This window comes from Lemur catta, chromosome 1 (genome assembly GCF_020740605.2).
Source record: "Lemur catta isolate mLemCat1 chromosome 1, mLemCat1.pri, whole genome shotgun sequence".
Lineage (NCBI taxonomy): Eukaryota > Metazoa > Chordata > Mammalia > Primates > Lemuridae > Lemur > Lemur catta.
Genome location: NC_059128.1, coordinates 185274466 through 185292796, shown reverse-complemented (window position 1 = coordinate 185292796; position 18331 = coordinate 185274466). Strand labels below are relative to the sequence as shown.

General features: G+C 39.5%; 1 protein-coding gene across 1 annotated transcript in view; it reads left to right on the top strand.

The window, feature by feature from the left end:
• Positions 1–18331, top strand: part of PLCH1 (phospholipase C eta 1) — a 209641-nt gene that overhangs the window by 24752 nt on the left and 166558 nt on the right. Inside the window, exon 2 of the mRNA XM_045539517.1 lies at positions 6343–6461. Within this exon, the coding sequence (XP_045395473.1) occupies positions 6383–6461 (79 nt within the window). The 5' untranslated portion in view covers positions 6343–6382. The remainder of the gene's footprint in view (positions 1–6342; positions 6462–18331) is intronic.

Genomic DNA, 18331 nt, shown 5'->3' with positions numbered 1-18331 from the left:
ATTACTCAAAATGCTTTCTGATTTTCTTAGTTAAAAGTGTCGTCCTTGAATTTCTAATATTTCTTTGTTGGTAGTATTGTATCGCCACAGTTTTCTGGCTTGTACTCTGACACTGACAATTTTGGTTATGTAACTACAAATAAAAATGGCAAAAATAAAGAAATATAGAATGATTATAAAAGTCATTAATTCACTTATAAAATTAGATTAGGATAATTTTAACTTTTTAGCTATTTTTTAGTTCATACAAGAATTCTCTATGTGCTTACATGGCTCTATTTATTATTGTTGTGCTAGAATTTTGGGAGTTTGTTGTCTTTTAGTAGAGTTCGTTATGATTTATTTTTCAAATTACATTTATATTCTGTAGAACTATATTGATGGATGGCTAGAGTGTCACAATATATTAGTAGTTATTAAGTGAAAAAAGTAGACTATAAAATAGTAGTATCTAGTTTGTGTTAAAAAAAAATAGACCACAGTGACCATGCTAATTGTCTCTAGGTGACAAACGAGAGATATCACAATAAAAGTTTTTTGAGCTTTTCTGTGTGTTTTAAGCTTCTAAAAATGAAGGCAGATTTTAATAGTTTTAAAAACAATCATGGGCCAGGTGCGGTGGCTCATGCCTGTAATCCTATCACTTGGGAGGCTGAGGCATCGTTTGAGCTCAGGAGTTTGAGACCAGCCTGAGCAAGAGCCAGACCCTGTCTCTACTAAAAATAGAAAGAAATTAGCTGAACAACTAAAAATATATAAAAAAAATTAGCCCAGCATGGTGGTGCATGCCTGTATTCCCAGCTACTTGGGAGGCTGAGACAGGAGGATTGCTTGAGCCCAGGAGTTTGAGGTTGCTGTGAGCTAGGCTGACATCACGGCACACTAGCCAGGGTGACAGAGCAGGACTCTGCCTCAAAAAAAAAAAAAAAAAAAATAGCAATCAGTTGTTTCCTTATGTGATGTTCCTTAGTCTCTGTAAGTTATTAATTTTGTGTGTCATTGTAAAGATTAGGAATCTATGTGTTCTATAAAATAAATTTACAGGCTCTGTTTCTAATATGTAAATGTTAATAGAGTTCTAAATGTAATATGTATATTACCTAGACATATACATAATGGAGGAGGGCGGAGTAAGCATTTTGTAAGCCTGAAAAGAAAGCTTAAAAACAAAAATAATTAAGTTAAAAACACCTTTGCCTGAATATTGACCAAATTAACTTCAAATTGAGTACAAGCTGCAGTGAAAGTACATGTCATTGCTTTACAAAAATTAGCAAAAGTAGTATGCTTTAATAGATGTTTTTAACCCATTATGTTCACGCAAATGGGGCCATGAAACATTTAAAAAACCCTGCTTTGGGACTGAGGCTGGGTTTCTCACAGTTTATCTAATAGCTAGCAGTGCTGTCTTGTAAGTCATGCATCTTTTCTGGGCTTCGGTTTCCTTCTGGCTACACCATGAGAAGTTTGGCTTAGCTGATTCCTAATGTCCCTCTTAGTTGCTTCCTCTTAGTGAGCCCTGGGCCCTGCCTGGCTCGTCTAAATCTGTTTGAAGCTAAGATGGAGTTTATTATACAGCTCTGTCTTCCTCTGCCTCAGGCCTAGTAACTCTATTCATCATTTCCACCTCCATCATCTCTAAATTTTGAAATCTTTTACTCTGATTCTGAAGGCCAGAGGAAATGTGTCCTTCCATCAGTCTCTCACTGATGCCTGAGTTCCACCCCTGGAGATTCTGATGTAATTGGCCTGGGAGTGGCTTGGGGTTCAGGATTCTTGAGCTTCTCAGATGATTCCAATGTGTAGTCAAGGTGGAGACTCACTGATATAAAGCCTTATCACAGTTCTTGACACATAGTAGGTACTCAATAATTGGGAGACAGAATTATGAGATTTCAGTGCATGAAAGAATTTTAGGTAAATTGGAGGGAGAGATTCCTGGGGGCATTTCATGAAGACAGTGACATTTCACCCAGCCTTTAAAGAGCAGTGATGAAAGCAGGGTGGCAGTGTGCCCTCAGTTCTTGGTGTGCTCTTGGCCTAGGAATGACCAAAGTGTTAAGTCCAGACTATTATCCTTGTCCTCTGGCTCCTTGCTTGGAAAAATCACCAGCAGGGCCAATGAGATGGAATAACCTCAGGCAGGAAGCAGTTTCACATGAGCAGCTCTTTATTGTAGAACAAAACAGGTCTGTCTCTTGAGAGTGAAGAGAGACAGACCAACTGACCGACTGACTGACTGACCCACTGACCCACTCTCTCCCTGAATTCTTGATTGTTTTCTTTTATTAGCCCAATCAGGGGAGGGTTCTCAGGAGGTGTGGGATGGTATCAAATGATCAACAGGTGTCATCAAAATTCCATCTGTTATATACACGCTCCTTCTCCGAAAGCCCACCTGGTGGGAGTGAACCATAATGCAGATTCAAGCTAATGTCATAATAATTACCTTTAGGTTAATCTAGGTCACTTTCTAAATCCTATCATTCCTGGGCTGAGGAATTCCCAGATTCATAAAGCAGTCCCTCCTTCCCTAGATGCTGGCATTTGCTCGGGATAGGATTAAGGGTGGGGCAACAACAAAACGGAGTGCCTTCCCTCATCCTTCTTCCCAGGTGGAGCAATTGCTTGAGACAGCACCAGTGCAAGTCATCCTTGTTCCTAGAAGAGCCGGGGATCCTAACTATTTACCTAAAAATTATAGGGTGAACAAAAATGACCTGGAAGCTGGAAAGCCTAGGCCACTGATGTGAACCAGTGCTTACGTATCTCAGTATTACATACATCTCTGTGGGTTTGCGCTTCTGTCCTCAGAGTCGGAGGTCTCAACCCTGATTGAATGTAGCCAAGGATGTTAATTGAATTCATTATCTATTGCTGTGCAACAAATTACTCCACATCTTGTGTCTTTTTTTTTTTTACCTGCTCAGAATGTACTTTATTTTTTATTTTATTTATTTATTTATTTATTTATTTTTATTTCAGCTCATCATGGGGGTACATAAGTTCAGGTCATATACATTGTCCATGTCCCGCCCATCCCCCCGAGTCAGAGTCCCAAGCGCGTCCGTTCTCATTCTCCAGACAGTGCGCCTGGCACTCATCATGTAGTCATACCTCCATCCCCTCCCCCCCCACCTCCCTGGGTCTGCACCTTCAAGCATGACCATTCCCCAGAGGGTGTGGAACGCACTCACCATGTAGGCATACACCCATCCCCTCCCTGCACCCCCCATCCCAGTCACATCTTGTGTCTTAAAACAATAATTATTTATTAACTTTCACTGTTTCTACAGGTCAAAAATACAAATGGGGCACAGAGGGATGGCTCATTTCTTTTCGTCAGTGTCTGGGGCCTTACCTGAAAGACTTGGGGTTAGAATTATGTGTAGATTCCTTCATTTTTATGTTGTTTTAGTCCATTTGGGCTGCTATGCCAAAATACCATAAACTGGGTGGCTTTTAAATAACAGAAATTTATTTCTCACAGTTCTGGAAGCTGGGAAGTTCGAGATCGAGGCATTGGCAGATTTGGTGTGTGCTGAGGGCCCTTTTCTGGGTTGCAGACTACCAACTTCTCACTGTGTCCTCATGTGGTGACGGGGGAGAGCTGGCTCTCCGGTGTCTCTTTTTATGGGTGATCATCCCAGTCATGAGGATGGAACACTTCTAATATCACATTGGGCATTAGAGTTTCACATGATTTTTTTTTTTTTTGTGGGGTTGGGGGGACATAAACGTTCAGACCGTAGCACATGTCTGTGGCTGGTGCTTGCTATTGTCTCAGGGCCTAGGTGGGCCTCTGAACTGGAACGCTTACACTTGGGCTTCCTTACAGCCTGGTGGATGGGTTGTCAGGGCAAGCATCCTCAGAGAGGCAGGGAACCAGGCAGAAGCTGTATCCTTTCTATGAACTCATCTTGGAAGACTCATAACATCATTTCTAGCTGATTTTACTGTTAGAAATGAGTCACCAAGTTCAGCCCATATTCAAGGGAAGGTGAATTTAGGTTCCACTTTTTGACAGGTAGAATGTATTGTAATTTGCAGTACGTATTTTAAAACCACCGCTTTGTGTAACAGCTTAGTTTTTCTTGCCTATCATGACTAGAACTTTGGGTTCATTGCTATCTTTTCCTAGCAGCATGGGTGAATCACTTAATCTAACACCTTCTTACCTTCTTTCTTGTGGTAGAGGAGATAGCAATACTTCAGAAGATTAAAAAGGGCCAAATGAGAATCATGTTTGTGAATATGTTTTGCTGACTGTAAACAAATGCACGTTATTATTTTATTTTCTTCAGATTCCGCTACCACCTTCTTTGGATTGAGAATGAGCAGAGTGGGCAAAATAAAGAGTGACACATAAAACCATAAGGTCAAGTTAGTAAGGAAAAATGAGCATGAATACAGACAGGATTCTCTTTCATTTCACGTAAATTAAAAGATTTCTAATATAAAGCATAAGTATACTTTTTGTAGGAAATAGCTACTATGGTTATTGCTGAAAATTATTTCTAATTCCTGGAAAAAAGGTATTTTTAGTAGATATACAGAAGTCTTCAAATTATATGCATGTAAATACATAGGAATATAACTAGACTCATACATACCAAACAAAAGTGGTCATTTCAGGAGAGGGACATGAAATGAGGGAAGAAGGGACTTCCTTTTTTTAAATTAAATTTCAGTATTGTTTGAGTTTTTAAAAATATTAATGATCATATATAAATGTATTATTTATATAACTAAAAACACTTTTTCAAAAGAAGTATCACAAGAATGGAAAAACAAGCACCGTATGTACTCACCATCAAATTGGTACTAACTGACTTAACTGACCAACACTGAAGTGCACACATAGTGGTGTCGGGCAGGTGGGAGAGGGAAGGAGGGGATGGGTATATTCACGCCTAATAGGTGCGGTGTGCACCGTCTGGGGGATGGACACGCTTGAAGCTCTGACTTGTGTGGGGCAAAGGCAATATATGTAACCTAAACATTTGTACCCCTGTAATATGCTGAAATAAAAAAAAATAAGAGATCTTTGTAGTATGTGGTATTGTCTGGGGAGCGAGTGGAAGTAGGGTTGTTTCCATAATTGGCTATTTTCTGTCATATTTTACAACTGGTTCCATGCAGTGGTAAGTCTCCCTCAGCCTCAGGGAGTAGGCTAAGCAGCCAGACTTAGCCAGATGCAGAGGAGGCAAGAAGAAGGGGGGAGTCCAGGCAGGCAGCCAGAGAAAAGGTAGGCGAGGCTGGAGCTAAGATCCCTGTTGGGGAAGGTTAAGAATGAACCCCAGGGGGCCCAGGAGAAGCTCTGACAAAAGTTTCAGGAGCCTTCACCAATTGTTCCATTAATGAATACACAACACTCTGATAATTTATTTTTTTTCACTAAGTGGCTGACTTCTTCCTGGGCACTTTTACAAAACTCTAGATTGCTTTAATAGGACAGATGACAAACTGTTTCCCACCTGCGAGTTTTACTTCGCCAGTCTTGCTTGGTTTTGCCTGGCTTTATCGTGTGAACAGAAAGGAGGTTGGAATTCTGAAAAGTTGCTTTAGCCAAATCCTGTGAACAAAGGAGGCCTTGTTCAGGGTTATGCACATCAGCTTTTGGAGGAGTTTAATTCATCAACTCAGATCTCTGCTTTTCAAATTCTTGCTGTAGCTATCCTTGTGTTTCTTTGTGTCTATTGGACGGGCAAGTCTTAGGTAGTTATAGGTACTGCTAGTTCACCCCACTCAGGCCTGTGTTTGGCTCTAGTTACACCGTAAGTTCAGCCTGGGCAGCTCCAGGCCCTAGTGGTCCTAATGGACACCTGTAATGAACCCAAAAGAGAAAGGCATGTTTTCTTACTGTGTTTGGCTTATCCACAGACACGTGGAAGGTGCACTGACACAAAATTCAGGAATTGGGGATGATAGCTTCCCTTCTGTTAGTCACCTCCCCACCTGCAACTAAAATTTCCTGGAAAGTTACCAGCATTGACTGGTTTGGGTCCTGGCCTAATGGGGGTGAGGCCTGGAGCACATAAACCAGTCCCGAAACTTGCTCCCTGATGGTAGATTTATTTTCCCTGGAGACAGAAGTAACTGAGCCCTGAAAGGTGCAGTTTGAAAAAGTTGCTATTTTGATATGCTAAACGACACTGTAGCCCCTGGGAAGATTCCCCTGTGGGAAATTTCTTAGAGCCTGGGAGATCCCAGCTCCATGCGTGAAGAGCTGTATGCCGGGTGTTGTCCTGTAATGCTGGGCAACCAGTGGCATTATGCTGCCAATGTGAGCGTGTGGCTGCCGCTTTCTTCATTTTTGTCTCATTCTGTCTCCCCTGACAGGGCAATTTGGTTTTGATGCTGTGCCAGAAATCTTCTGACAATGAGTTACTGGAACTCGAAGAAAAGGAACTGTGTGCAGTACCGCAGGCATTTTCTGGTGGACAACAGTGTGTTTCATGGTGAGCTGTCTCTTGTATTTATGTAGTTGGACCTTTTATTTTGTTTCTGACAGCAGTTTTATTCTAGCACTCTATATGCACATACGATATAATTGTTGGAATGAACCAAGAGCTTGAGTTAACTTGTGTATGGATAATTACCCAAGAAGTCCCACTGCGCTCATTACCCACAGTTGTAACCACTGTGCCCCACCTCAACAGCAATAATAGTGTTGTCTCTTTCTACTTCATAGGATAGTTTGTATCAGTGCCTTCCCTCATCTACACTGTCACCTCCAGTAATATCTCTTTCTGATGTTTGCAGTTATTTTGGGCAAGGCCTATAGAAAGTGATCTGTTAGTATTTGTGGATTACCAGTGTGTACCTTCCAAGGGCTTATGGCCACCTATTTTATACACTTATTGAAAAGAAGTCCATTCATTGTTGTTGTCTTTTAGAACTTTAAGACTTATCTGAATATCAGGTCACATATAAAAACAGAACAGTTTTACAGCACTTAACCATCACTATCAGGGTGGATTACTGCAGCCGTGAATCAGAGAGTAATCAATATTCGTGTCATTTTCATGGCAAACTAAGATGAATTGCCTTTACCCTGCTGGTGTCTCTTTGTTTAATGGTATATGGTCAGGGATAAGCTCTGTCAAAACCCTTGACTGAAGCTGATTTAAAAGCCAAAGATTTATGTGGTGCCAGATTTTTTGGAGTAATCTCGATCAGAAGCCTGTGGAATGGTAGAGGGAAGAGACAGCTCCCAGGGAGCAGAGTGCTGTTTCACAGGGTCCTATAATCTAAGCTGCTTTTACCTTTCTAAGGTAAAAGGTTGGTTCTAAGGTCTTCCCCATTTTGGTGACAAACTTAATGTTTATTATTGCTTTAAGTTAATTAAATTGCTTTAAATTAAATTAAAATAAGAAGATTAACCTTACTTTACTAAACACTTTAGTGTTTACAGTGCATTTTCAACATTCATTTTACCACCTCACAGTCAGACTTTACGGGGTAGAGGGTGACTTCACGTCACAGGTGAAGAAAGAGAAGCGACCACCCAAGTTGATGTAGCTAATTATGTATTAGCAAGGTCAGAACGAGTATTCCTGCCTCTGCCTTTTCAGGCTGTGAGATGGCAGTGGTGAGGTGCCCTTTTCAGAGGAGACAGAGGACACTTGACTTAACACTGTGGCGCTGAGGTTCTGCTTTGCTTCCAAGGATCCTATTCGTTGCTTCCTCTCTCACACAGTGTTTGTCATATGGTATTTTCTGTTACAACTTTCTTTGTATTAAAAAAGAGTAAATATGACAACTGAAGAATAATAGGAGTTAGAAGAACTAGCTTTATTGTCTTAAGCTTTATTTTATGCCATTTTAAAAACATTCAGACTTAAATGCCTTAAACTCATTATTTTGATTACTTTAGAATGCCTTTATCTAGAGATCTCAAAGGCTACAATTAAAAAACAATGTCCTGTGTATTTTATAGTTATATTACCAATTACTATATAACTATAGGGCAGATACTTATGCAAAGGGCTTGATGAACATTGTCATATTGAATGCTTTCAGCACCTTTGCAATAGCTATTATTCATCCCATTTTACACATGGGGGAATCGGGGAGGTTGTGAAATAGTGATCTGAAATTCAAACTCTGATCTGCCTATCTACAAAACCTCATCATTTCCCTTCTTCCAGGCTGCCATCTCCATTTTAATGGAAAAATTAATATTCTAAGAGGCTTAAGTTTTATTCAACAGTATTTGCTTTGTTATTGACTAGTATGATCTTGGAGAAGTTATATTAATATAATCCTTCAGGAACTCAGTTCTATTTTCTGTGAAATAAGCATGCTGGTGTCCATAATTTTTGAGGTTCTTTCTAGTTTTAATCTCTGAGATTCCATCGAAGTATTTCTGAGAATTACAATTACTGTATTTTGTGAGCTACCTGTTCACTAAACACAAAATACACAAGGGGGCAGTATAATATTTAAAATATGAATTGGTTACTTTTTACATTCGAGAATTACTCTCTTGAAAGGGTTTAGAGATATTAACTCCTTCCAAGATTAAAAGGGTCAAAGACTATTATAATCATGATTCTATTCATTTATAATACAGCAAAAGCTTTATGTATTTTTTTATAGTTTAATGTATTTTAATAGCAAACTTACAGGAATAGCAGAGAAGACAGCATTAAAAACATGTACTTGCTTGGAGGACAACTCAGAAAAGTACAGTGAATGGATGGAAACTACTGTATGATAAAAATGCTACAAACACCATTTAGTTGCCATCAATAAGAAATTTTACTTGTTTTAAAAAAATCCAAATGCTGGCGTTTTCCAGAAAAATTTAACAGGTTTATTTATAGTTGTTATAAAGTTGAACTGCTGAAACTTATTCACTGAAACATTTTGACTTGCATTAATGCTTCACATCCCCGCATTTATATTAAAAATTCACACACAAATGAAAATGGAAAAACTGCCAATACTTGATTTCTATCCCTTATTTTTCCACTCGAAATCATATACTTAGGTATCTTTTGACCCCATGGGGGAAAAAAATCTGACGTTGAGAATTACCAATAACAGGAAGAAGAGAATTTTTTTTTTTTTTTTTTGAGAATGAAATGTTTTCCTGTCAGAGTGGATTCTTAAGCACATTCTCTATGTGTGCAGCGTGCTGGCTGGATGTCTTTTAGCACAGTTGTTACACGTTCGGCCTGGATAGCACACAGGCTGGTGTCTTCCAAAAGGCCAACCAGATAGGCCTCACTTGCCTCCTGCAAAGCACCAATAGCTGCGCTCTGGAAGCGCAGATCTGTTCTGAAGTCCTGAGCAATTTCTCACACCAGACGCTGGAAAGGAAGTTTGCGAATCAGTTCAGTGGACTTCTGATAGCTTCTAATTTCACGGAGCGCCGCGGTACCAGGCCTGTAGCGATGAGGGTTCTTCACCCCTCCAGTAGAGGGCGCACTCTTGCGAGCGGCTTTTGTAGCCAGTTGCTTGCTGAGTGTTTTACCACAGGCCGATTTGCGGGAAGTCTGCTTTGGTACACAGGTGACATTACCACGCTTCTCCTTCGGCTGGAGGCTGGAGCTCTGTGAGCTAGAGGCAGCCAGGAGCACTGCTTTATGTGTTTGTGATAGTGTATTAATAAAATATCACTTTGGATTTCTATGCCTAAGGTTGTGTTGTAATTCAGGAAAGAAAGACGCCTTCTGCTTTTCCTTTACCTCTGCAAAAAATTAATGTCTGTTAAGATAGGAACTTATTTAACTTAAGGAAGAGTTGTGAGAAGGCTTGAGATATTTTAAGCCAAGGAAGTTCCAGTGATGATATCTTTGTGGATGAATTCAGAACATTTCTGAGAGAAGAGAGAGGACAGGTCGTGTTGAGTCAGAAATGTCAGAGTTCTCTTGGAGGGGCTTCTAGAGCATTTTCTGATCATGCCTTTGCTTACTAACTTGGCTTTTCCTTGTTTGTGTTAATAACTATCCTTATATTAATATAACCAGATCGACCAAAACAAAAAGAAACAAAACCTCTTCCATTATAAACAGAAAAGAACCATTTCCCCTGCAAGATAATAGACATTTGGAATATGCAGACTTGGTTGTGCAAATTGTGCCTGCCAGACTCTCCTACAGACAGACTTAAGCAGTGTTCCCAGGAGAAAAGAGCTACATGAAGTGAGAACTCTGTGGCTAAAATGGTCAACACAAGTAAAAATAAAAATGTAACATTTGGGTAGTTTCACAGTTCATAAAGCATATTCATAGCCTCATTTTCTGATTATAGAAGTGGTATGTTCTCATTGGAAACAATTTAGCATATTACCCAATATCCCACAACCCAAAGAGAGAGAGAATTTTAAACCCCTTGTTAATGGTCTGCTTCTGCCTGGTTTTAGCTACTATTTCATCTTCACAACACTTCTGATTATCTGGAAAAGTTGGGAAATGGTGTCTGCTGGCTAGCAGAAATGAACTGCATGAATTGACTTAGTTCTGTGGTCAGTGATGAGAAGAACTCTGTTAGGAATGATGAATTTTTGTATTTCCCGCTTGTCTTTTGCCCAGATTTTTAGGGAACCTGTTGAATCCAAACAGATTTGCATCTATCAGAGAAACTAATTGCTGGAATTTTCTCCTGCTTGGCTTTTACTCTTTCGATATGTTTGTAATAGAAAAAGCCATGGGCAAAAAAAATTTTTTATGCACTAGGAACCTTACCTTAATTCCTTATGCTTTTGTGAATTATCCTGATTTTGAAAATTGCCTGTAGTTTCAGCTGTTTTTCTTGATTTCAGTGATTGCAGTATTTCTTTCTGACCTGGAACATAGTCTTTTTTTTTTTTTTTTTTTTTGAGACAGAGTCTCACTTTGTTGCCCGGGCTAGAGTGAGTGCCGTGGCATCAGCCTAGCTCACAGCAACCTCAAACTCCTGGGCTTAAGCGATCTTCCTGCCTCAGCCTCCCAAGTAGGTGGGACTACAGGCATGCGCCACCCGGCTCATTTTTTTCTATATATATTTTTAGTTGGCCAGATAATTTCTTTCTAGTTTTAGTAGAGACGGGGTCTTGCTCAGGCTGGTCTCGAACTCCTGACCTTGAGCGATCCACCAGCCTTGGCCTCCCAGAGGGCTAGGATTACAGGGATGAGCCACCACACCCTGCCCATAGTCTTAATTCTTAAACCAATAATCAGTGGATTTGCAATTAATATGTACAATTTCTTATGCACATAAGCTTTTCCAAACATTTGAGCTCCTTAATAAAACATACTTGAAGGTGACATAATATTTGTTTTCACACACTGCTAGTTATAATTGTGATATTGGAAAAAATATTAATTGCTTTCTTGTAAGTTATTATGGTGTCATCCTAACTTCTTTTATGGAAATTAATTTCTGTTGCCATCATGATGTTAAATAAATATTTCTGAGTGACCATAACAAATGTAGACTAGAAAACATTTTGAGTTGAATTATGAATATCTCTTACTATCTAGGGATAAAATTAAGGATAGTCCTCTTATTAAATATTTTTTCAGTAAGTGTTTTCAAGAAGTTGCCTCACATATACCTTTATTTTGCCTCACAACTACATTTTAATGAAACTAATTAAATTAATTAATTAACCTGAATTGCTTTTTATACAGTTTCCTCTTTTTGGCCAGAGGCCTAGTTGGTGATATGAGGGTAGAAACTTGATCACTATTTTGTAATAGAAAATAGATTGAAGTGGAATCCTGGAGAGTAGTTCTAATCCCAGTTTTACTACTAATTTGTGTAGCCTCACATCACTTATGGGACCCCCAGTTTCCCTGTGTTAAAATGAGGAATGTGCCAGATTCCAAAGGTCCCCTCTTAACAGCAAGGTTTGAGGTCTCTGTGTAATCAAACATTAGGATCCGTGTGTGACGTATGAAAGTCTCCTACAGCCAGGAATATGGGAATGAAAGGCTGGTAAGATGGCAATGAGGAGGGGTAAGATTCTGTTTTGGACTGTAAACTTTGTCGCTAGTGTTGCACTGGCAAAAAGCTACATTTCTCTTTAAGGAGAGAGGTAGGCGGCCCAGGTGCAGGGGCTCACTTCTGTAATCCTAGCACTCTGGGAGGCCAAGGCTGGAGGATTGCTTGAGGTCAGGAGTTTGAGACCAGCCTGAGCACGAGTGAGACCTGTCTCTACTAAAAATAGAAAAATTAGCTGGGTGTGGTGGTATACACCTGTAATCCCAGCTACTCAGGAGGCTGAGGCAGGAGGATTGCTTGAGCCCAGGAGTTTGAGGTTGCTGTGAGCTAGGCTGATGCCAGGGCACTCTAACCCAGACAACAGAGTGAGACTTTGTCTTGAAAAAAAAAACAAACAGACATATATATGTATGTGTGTGTGTGTGTGTATATATATATATATATATATATATATATATATAATATATGTGTGTGTGTGTATATATATATATATATATACACACACACACATATATAAAGTGGTAGGGGTGTGTGTGTGTAGGAATGGTCATAGTCTCTCCTATGGGGAAACCAATAGCTAGGACTGAGACATAAGCTTTCAGGACAAATGTGACTACATTCAAAAAAGAAGAGTGGGAAAGTCCCCCCTCACTGGAGTTCTGGAGTTCCATGCTTACTGGAAGAAGATAGAATGCCAGATCGTGACTGGTAAATATGAAAAGAGAATGAAATTATGCAAAAGCGAATTACAGTTTCTATTAATTTAGGCCAGTTTGTTACCAAGTTATGACTTTGGTAGCATGCCTGCTTTAGGGGTTTAGGAACGTTACTAGATTTTGTGTTAGAGTGGCATTTCTTTTCTGAGTCAAAACCTACCTTTTCTGGCCATGACTTTATTAACATCCTCTTCTAGGTCCAGAAAATATCAGTGCACATAGAATTCCTATTAATGCAATAATAGTCAAGATTTTGTGAGCATCATTAAGATTAAAAGTATCACCTTTAGGCTTCTAGAGAGGAACAGTGCAGGGAAAAAATTTCAAAGACAAGTTGAGAGGTAGGGTTAAAAAAAGAAAATAGGCCTTAAGGGAGAAAATACACTTAAGTCACTTAAATTTTATAAATTATAATAGAACTAATTCTGGAAGTAGCCTTGCTCTCAGTGGATTCCTTTTTTAGTCCCACCCTGAAGTCTCCCCACCCCCCAACGATGGCCACCAAGGCAGAAAGCATCAAGGGCAGGTATCCTTTCAGGTCTGTGATGTTCAGGTGCATCTTGCAAAGATACCAGAGACAGGTAGTAAAGGTTTAGGCGGAAGGAGGCATGGCCTGACCCAGGTGTGGCACTTTGTAAGGGATGCCCTCCAGCTGGGTTACTTTTTGGGTGTGTTGTTCTGTTGTTCTCTGTGGGATTTAGTTTTCCCTATCAGCAAAATGCTTAGATTTAGGGCAAATGACCTCTAACCTCTTTCTTAAGTGCTAAAATTTTAATAACTGGTAGGTTCTCTATCTCCCCTACTCACTTCACTTTGAAACAGAGGCTAATTGGAGAATTTACTGTGAATTAATTGGCCAAATTTTTTTCTTCCCCTGTCTGAGACAAATCATAGCCATCCATTCAGCACTCAGGCCTTACAAAAGTGGTTATTTATGTCTAGTTTGGAAAACAAAAGAAGTAAGCTCTTTTTTTCCTTTTTTTTTTGAGACAGAGTCTCACTGTGTTGCCCAGACTAGAGTGCCATGGCGTCAGCCTAGCTCACAGCAACCTCAAATTCCTGGGCTCAAGCAATCCTACTGCCTCAGCCTCCTGAGTAGCTGGGACTACAGGCATGCACCACCATGCCTGGTTAACTTTTTCTATATATTTTTAGTTGTCCAGCTAATTTCTTTCTATTTTCAGTAGAGACAGGGGTCTCATTCTTGCTCAGACTGGTCTAGAACTCCTGAGCTCAAATGATCCTCCTGCCTCGGCCTCCCAGAGTGCTAGGATTACAGGCGTGAGCCACCGAGCCCGGCCTAAAAGAAGTACGCTTTAATGTGAGCAGGTGTGGAACATACTTGTTCTATATTTGGCAATATATGCTATTCCTTGATTTCTTAGACATAAAGAAAATTCTCAATGAAAGCCTCAGTGAACTGCTATTTATTTGTGTTTTCAAATTTAAAGTTCATTCCTTTTTTTGTCTTTCTCCATCATGGGCATTCCATTTGTAACTAGTTTATTGAGCATTCTCAACTTAGTGTAGCATATATTCAAAATTTTTTTTTCTCCATTGAATGCTTTAAAAAATACACTGTCCCATTGCAACATCTTGGCTAGATTCTATTACTTTCTAGCTACTTTTGGTTATTGAGGGTCTGATCCATTATAAAACTTTAATTTCAAATGCATTTAAATTCCATGTCCTCCCTTATCCCCTGATCTGGCAGTTGGGGGTTTATTTGTTTCTGTTATACTGCTTCCCCTGGAAGAGGAATTTAAGGCCTAGCACCTCAGATTGTGGTACAAGGAAGAACAATGAGGGCGCAAAGGTCTTCCCCTGACAATTCTCTTTGGACTCCCTCTGGAGCCACTCCAGGCAGATTCTTATTCACTAACATTTTAGATTAGGGTGATGTCATTTCCCGAAAGGTACTGTGTTCTTTATCCTGCTTGCTTCTTGCAATGTTAATGTAGTTGGATCCATCAGAACCAAGTAATGATCTAGATTTATAAAAGTCTGTGCTGAGGTCTCTCAGCCCTTCTCCTCATGGGAAATCTAATTCGGTGAAGGGATTTTGCTGGGTAACTGAACCCACTGTGATCTATCATGCTTTCCATGTCGAGGTCATTCACATTCTGTAATGATGGAGAGGACGAAAAGGTGCCTTGCAGAGTACCTAGCAAAATGGCAAATTGGAGATCTGGTTATGTGAAAAGTCCAGGTGGGTGACAAGTAACGATATTCATTCTTTGAAGCTTTAGCTCTAATTGCCTGAAACAAGCCTATTGCCGGCAAGTGAGATCCTTGGCTGGCCTTTTCCATTAGACTCTCAAATTCTTTCTCTTAAACCTGTGGCCACCGGGAGGCCAGCCAACCAGAAAGGCCTTTGATTGTTTTATTCCTTTATGCTTGGGAATACCAATTTTCTAATTACTCAATTAGAAAGAAGAAATAATGTGTCTAATAAACAGTCAACTTTTCCTTCAGATTTGCAGACATCTCACGTCTTAAGTGGTTACTTAGGAGAATTAATTCCCCTTAGACCTGTGTTACAAATTTAAGCCTTTGTTCTTTAAGCTGCATTTCCATAATTATAATTAATTTTTCTCTGCTCTCTCATTTTCCCAATTGTCTTTCCTCCTCTGTTTCTAATGTATGCACACAGATTGATGGGAGGACAAAATGTCTTTCCATGAGTAGATTCGGGGTTCTTCCAGGACAACATAATTATTTAATTTAGTTATTCAAAAGATCCAGATTTTTTTCCCAGACCACAATAATAATTAGTGATTGCCTTTGTAATCACAAAAACCTCCTATCTTCCATCTATCAAAACAAAGTTTAAAAACTGAAGTTTGTTCCTTCCTACAGTGTAGATGAAGTCATCCCAATAGACCTGAGACATGTTTTGTATTTTCTTAGGGCTCATTTCTTTCAGCAAATATGTTTGGAGTTAGTACAAGTGGTTTGAAAGGAATAGTCAGATTTTTAATTTAAAGCCTAGTGTGAAGTGGCTTCACCTCCTCCCACAGCTTTCGCCATGTATATGCTGATAACTCCAACTGTGTATTCCTGGCTTTGGCTTTCCTTAGTGCTGCATACGGAGATGTCCATCCACCTACCTGACAGTTCCACTGATGCCCCCAGGTCCTCAGCCTCAACATGTCTGGAGCAGAACTCCCTTCTCCCCTGGTACCTGTCAGCTTCACCAGCCTTATCTTGCCCTTCCCTTTCTCTTTGCACACCTACAACGCTGACGTTTGCATACTTTGCCTACAAAGCTGAGAGAAATTTAGCCAACTTTCAGCTCATCCTTCTGAGCCTGGAGTAAAGGTACCCTCCACAGAGGAGCATTTTCTGACTTCTCAGACCAGGTCAAACCCTGTTTAAAGTTCTCTTATTACTCTGTATTGCTGCCTCATTGCATTATCAGTACTGTGATAAAATAATTGTGTGATAACTAGTTTCATTTCTGTCCTCCTACCCCAAGTTCCAGGAGGGCAGAGACTGTTCTGTCTTCTATCTCCAGCCCACAGTAGAGTCCATTGCATATAGTAGGTGTGCAAAAAAATACTGTTGAGTGAATTTCTGTATTTTATTTAATAGGGGAGATAAGAACCATCTATTGTTTTATTGTTTTTGTACTCTGTTGAGTTGGGTGTTTAATCTTTGTGCTATGGAATGTGTCAGTTCTCTGGCTGCAGATCTTCTTGCCTTCATTTAGGGTTTTGCCATGGAGAACCCAGAAAAAAATACTCATAAACATCCTTTCTGAGATTGAGAGGAAGAAGAAGGCTACTTCTGCAGAGATTCTAAGTGTGTTTTAGAAAAGATTATTAGAGGCTGGGCGTAGTGGCTCATGCCTGTAATTCTAGCACTCTGGAAGGCCAAGGCAGCAGGATCCCTTGACCTCAGGAGTTCAGGACCAGCCTGAGCAAGAGCAAGACCTGATCTCTATGAAAAATAAAAAATATTAGCCAGGTGTTGTGGTGCACGCCTGTAGTCCCAGCTACTTGGGAGGCTGAGGCAAGAGAATTGCTTGAGCCCAGGAGTTGAGATTGCAGTGAGCCATGATGACACCACTGTGCTCTACCCAATGCAACAGAGTGAGACCTCTGTCTCAAAAAAAAAAAAAAAAAAGATTATTACAAATGTATAATGCCTCAAAATGGACAAAGACAAACCCATTTCTTTAAAAGAATTTCTTAGGCTTTTTGAATTAATTTAATAATACTTTCCAGACTTTTCATATTGATTCTACGTGTATGTATTTTATTCAAGTGGAAAGTTTCTCTCTTTAAACCGTCTAATTTAAAGATTAGCACTATTGGTAAAAGCTGTTTAATTATAATATTTTGCATACTATTAAAATTCTCTGCTGCCTATTTCTGAAAATCTCCAGTTCAGAAGTGAGTATTGTCTGTGGGGTGATTCTTAATGCAGAGAGCATAGAATAGACCTGCACCAAACAAAAGCACCAGTTCTCTCCATAAGAGAGGAGGAAAAAAGGCCTGGGAATACATGAGGAGAATTAAACAGTATATGACGCCTTTAAAAATTAAGAAGATGCACTTTTATTTCAGCTTTACAAACAAGAAAAATGATCAACATCTGGGCCTTTCATCTAAGAATTTCAAGCAATGAAATTCTGACATTCCTGACTTACAGGTAGCAAAATCACTCAGAGTAATGGAATACCTACCTGGGTAGGATACATGTAGAATCTGCGAAAAGTTTTTCATCCATTTTTGTCCCTAATCATTTCTTGGTCAGAATCTATGACTGACAAGTAAATGTTTTTAGAATTTCTCCTATGTAAATACAGAGGATGGTGGCTTATGCCTAATTAAAAGCAAGAACAAGGAACACATTTATTATTTAGTGCCCTACTTTTATGCCTTGCCAACTTGGAATTGAATATCAATGCATATCTAGAAATGACCATTCTTTGAAATTATGCCAATGTCAGAATTTAATGGTATTGTGTTTTTAAGCTAAGCAGAACCCTATCCTCTCCAGATGTGGAGACTTGTAATTAATTAATGCTTTAACCCAGTGGTTCCCAGCCTTGGCTGCACATTGGAATCACCTGGGGATATTAAAAAAAAAACAAAAACCCTAAAACCCAGACAAACTGTTGCCTGTGTCCCAGTCCAATGGTTCTGGTTTTATGATCTGGGGTATGGCCAGGACATGGGGAAATTGTTAGAACTCCTCAGGCTATTTCAGTGTGTAGCCAATTAGATTTTGGTAAGTTGAAAACTCCAGACCTAAAGTAACCAATTCATACTCTCTCAACGGAGCTATTAAATTCACAAATTTGATAATGGTTACTTTCTGTGATGATAGGCTATTTTATATTGAATCTTGCAGGGAATGGGGAAGGGGAGCATCAAATAAGAAGAACATGGATACAAATAGAGAATTTGGATACAGATGAAGCAGGAAAATATGGAAGGGTTATCTATGCTTGGGAGTCATAGATGCTGTTTTTCTGTAAAATTTTTTTTACTTTTTTTTCCCTAATGATAGCAATGCAGGCTCACCATAGAAAATTTGGGAAGCATAGAAATGACTAAAGAAGGGAAAAATAGTCGATAATCTCAATGTGTTTTATGTCTGCACTTTTCTTAAAATGATTTAAAAAGCAGTGACTGAGTGGCGATTCTCAACTCTATTTTGAATCTGCT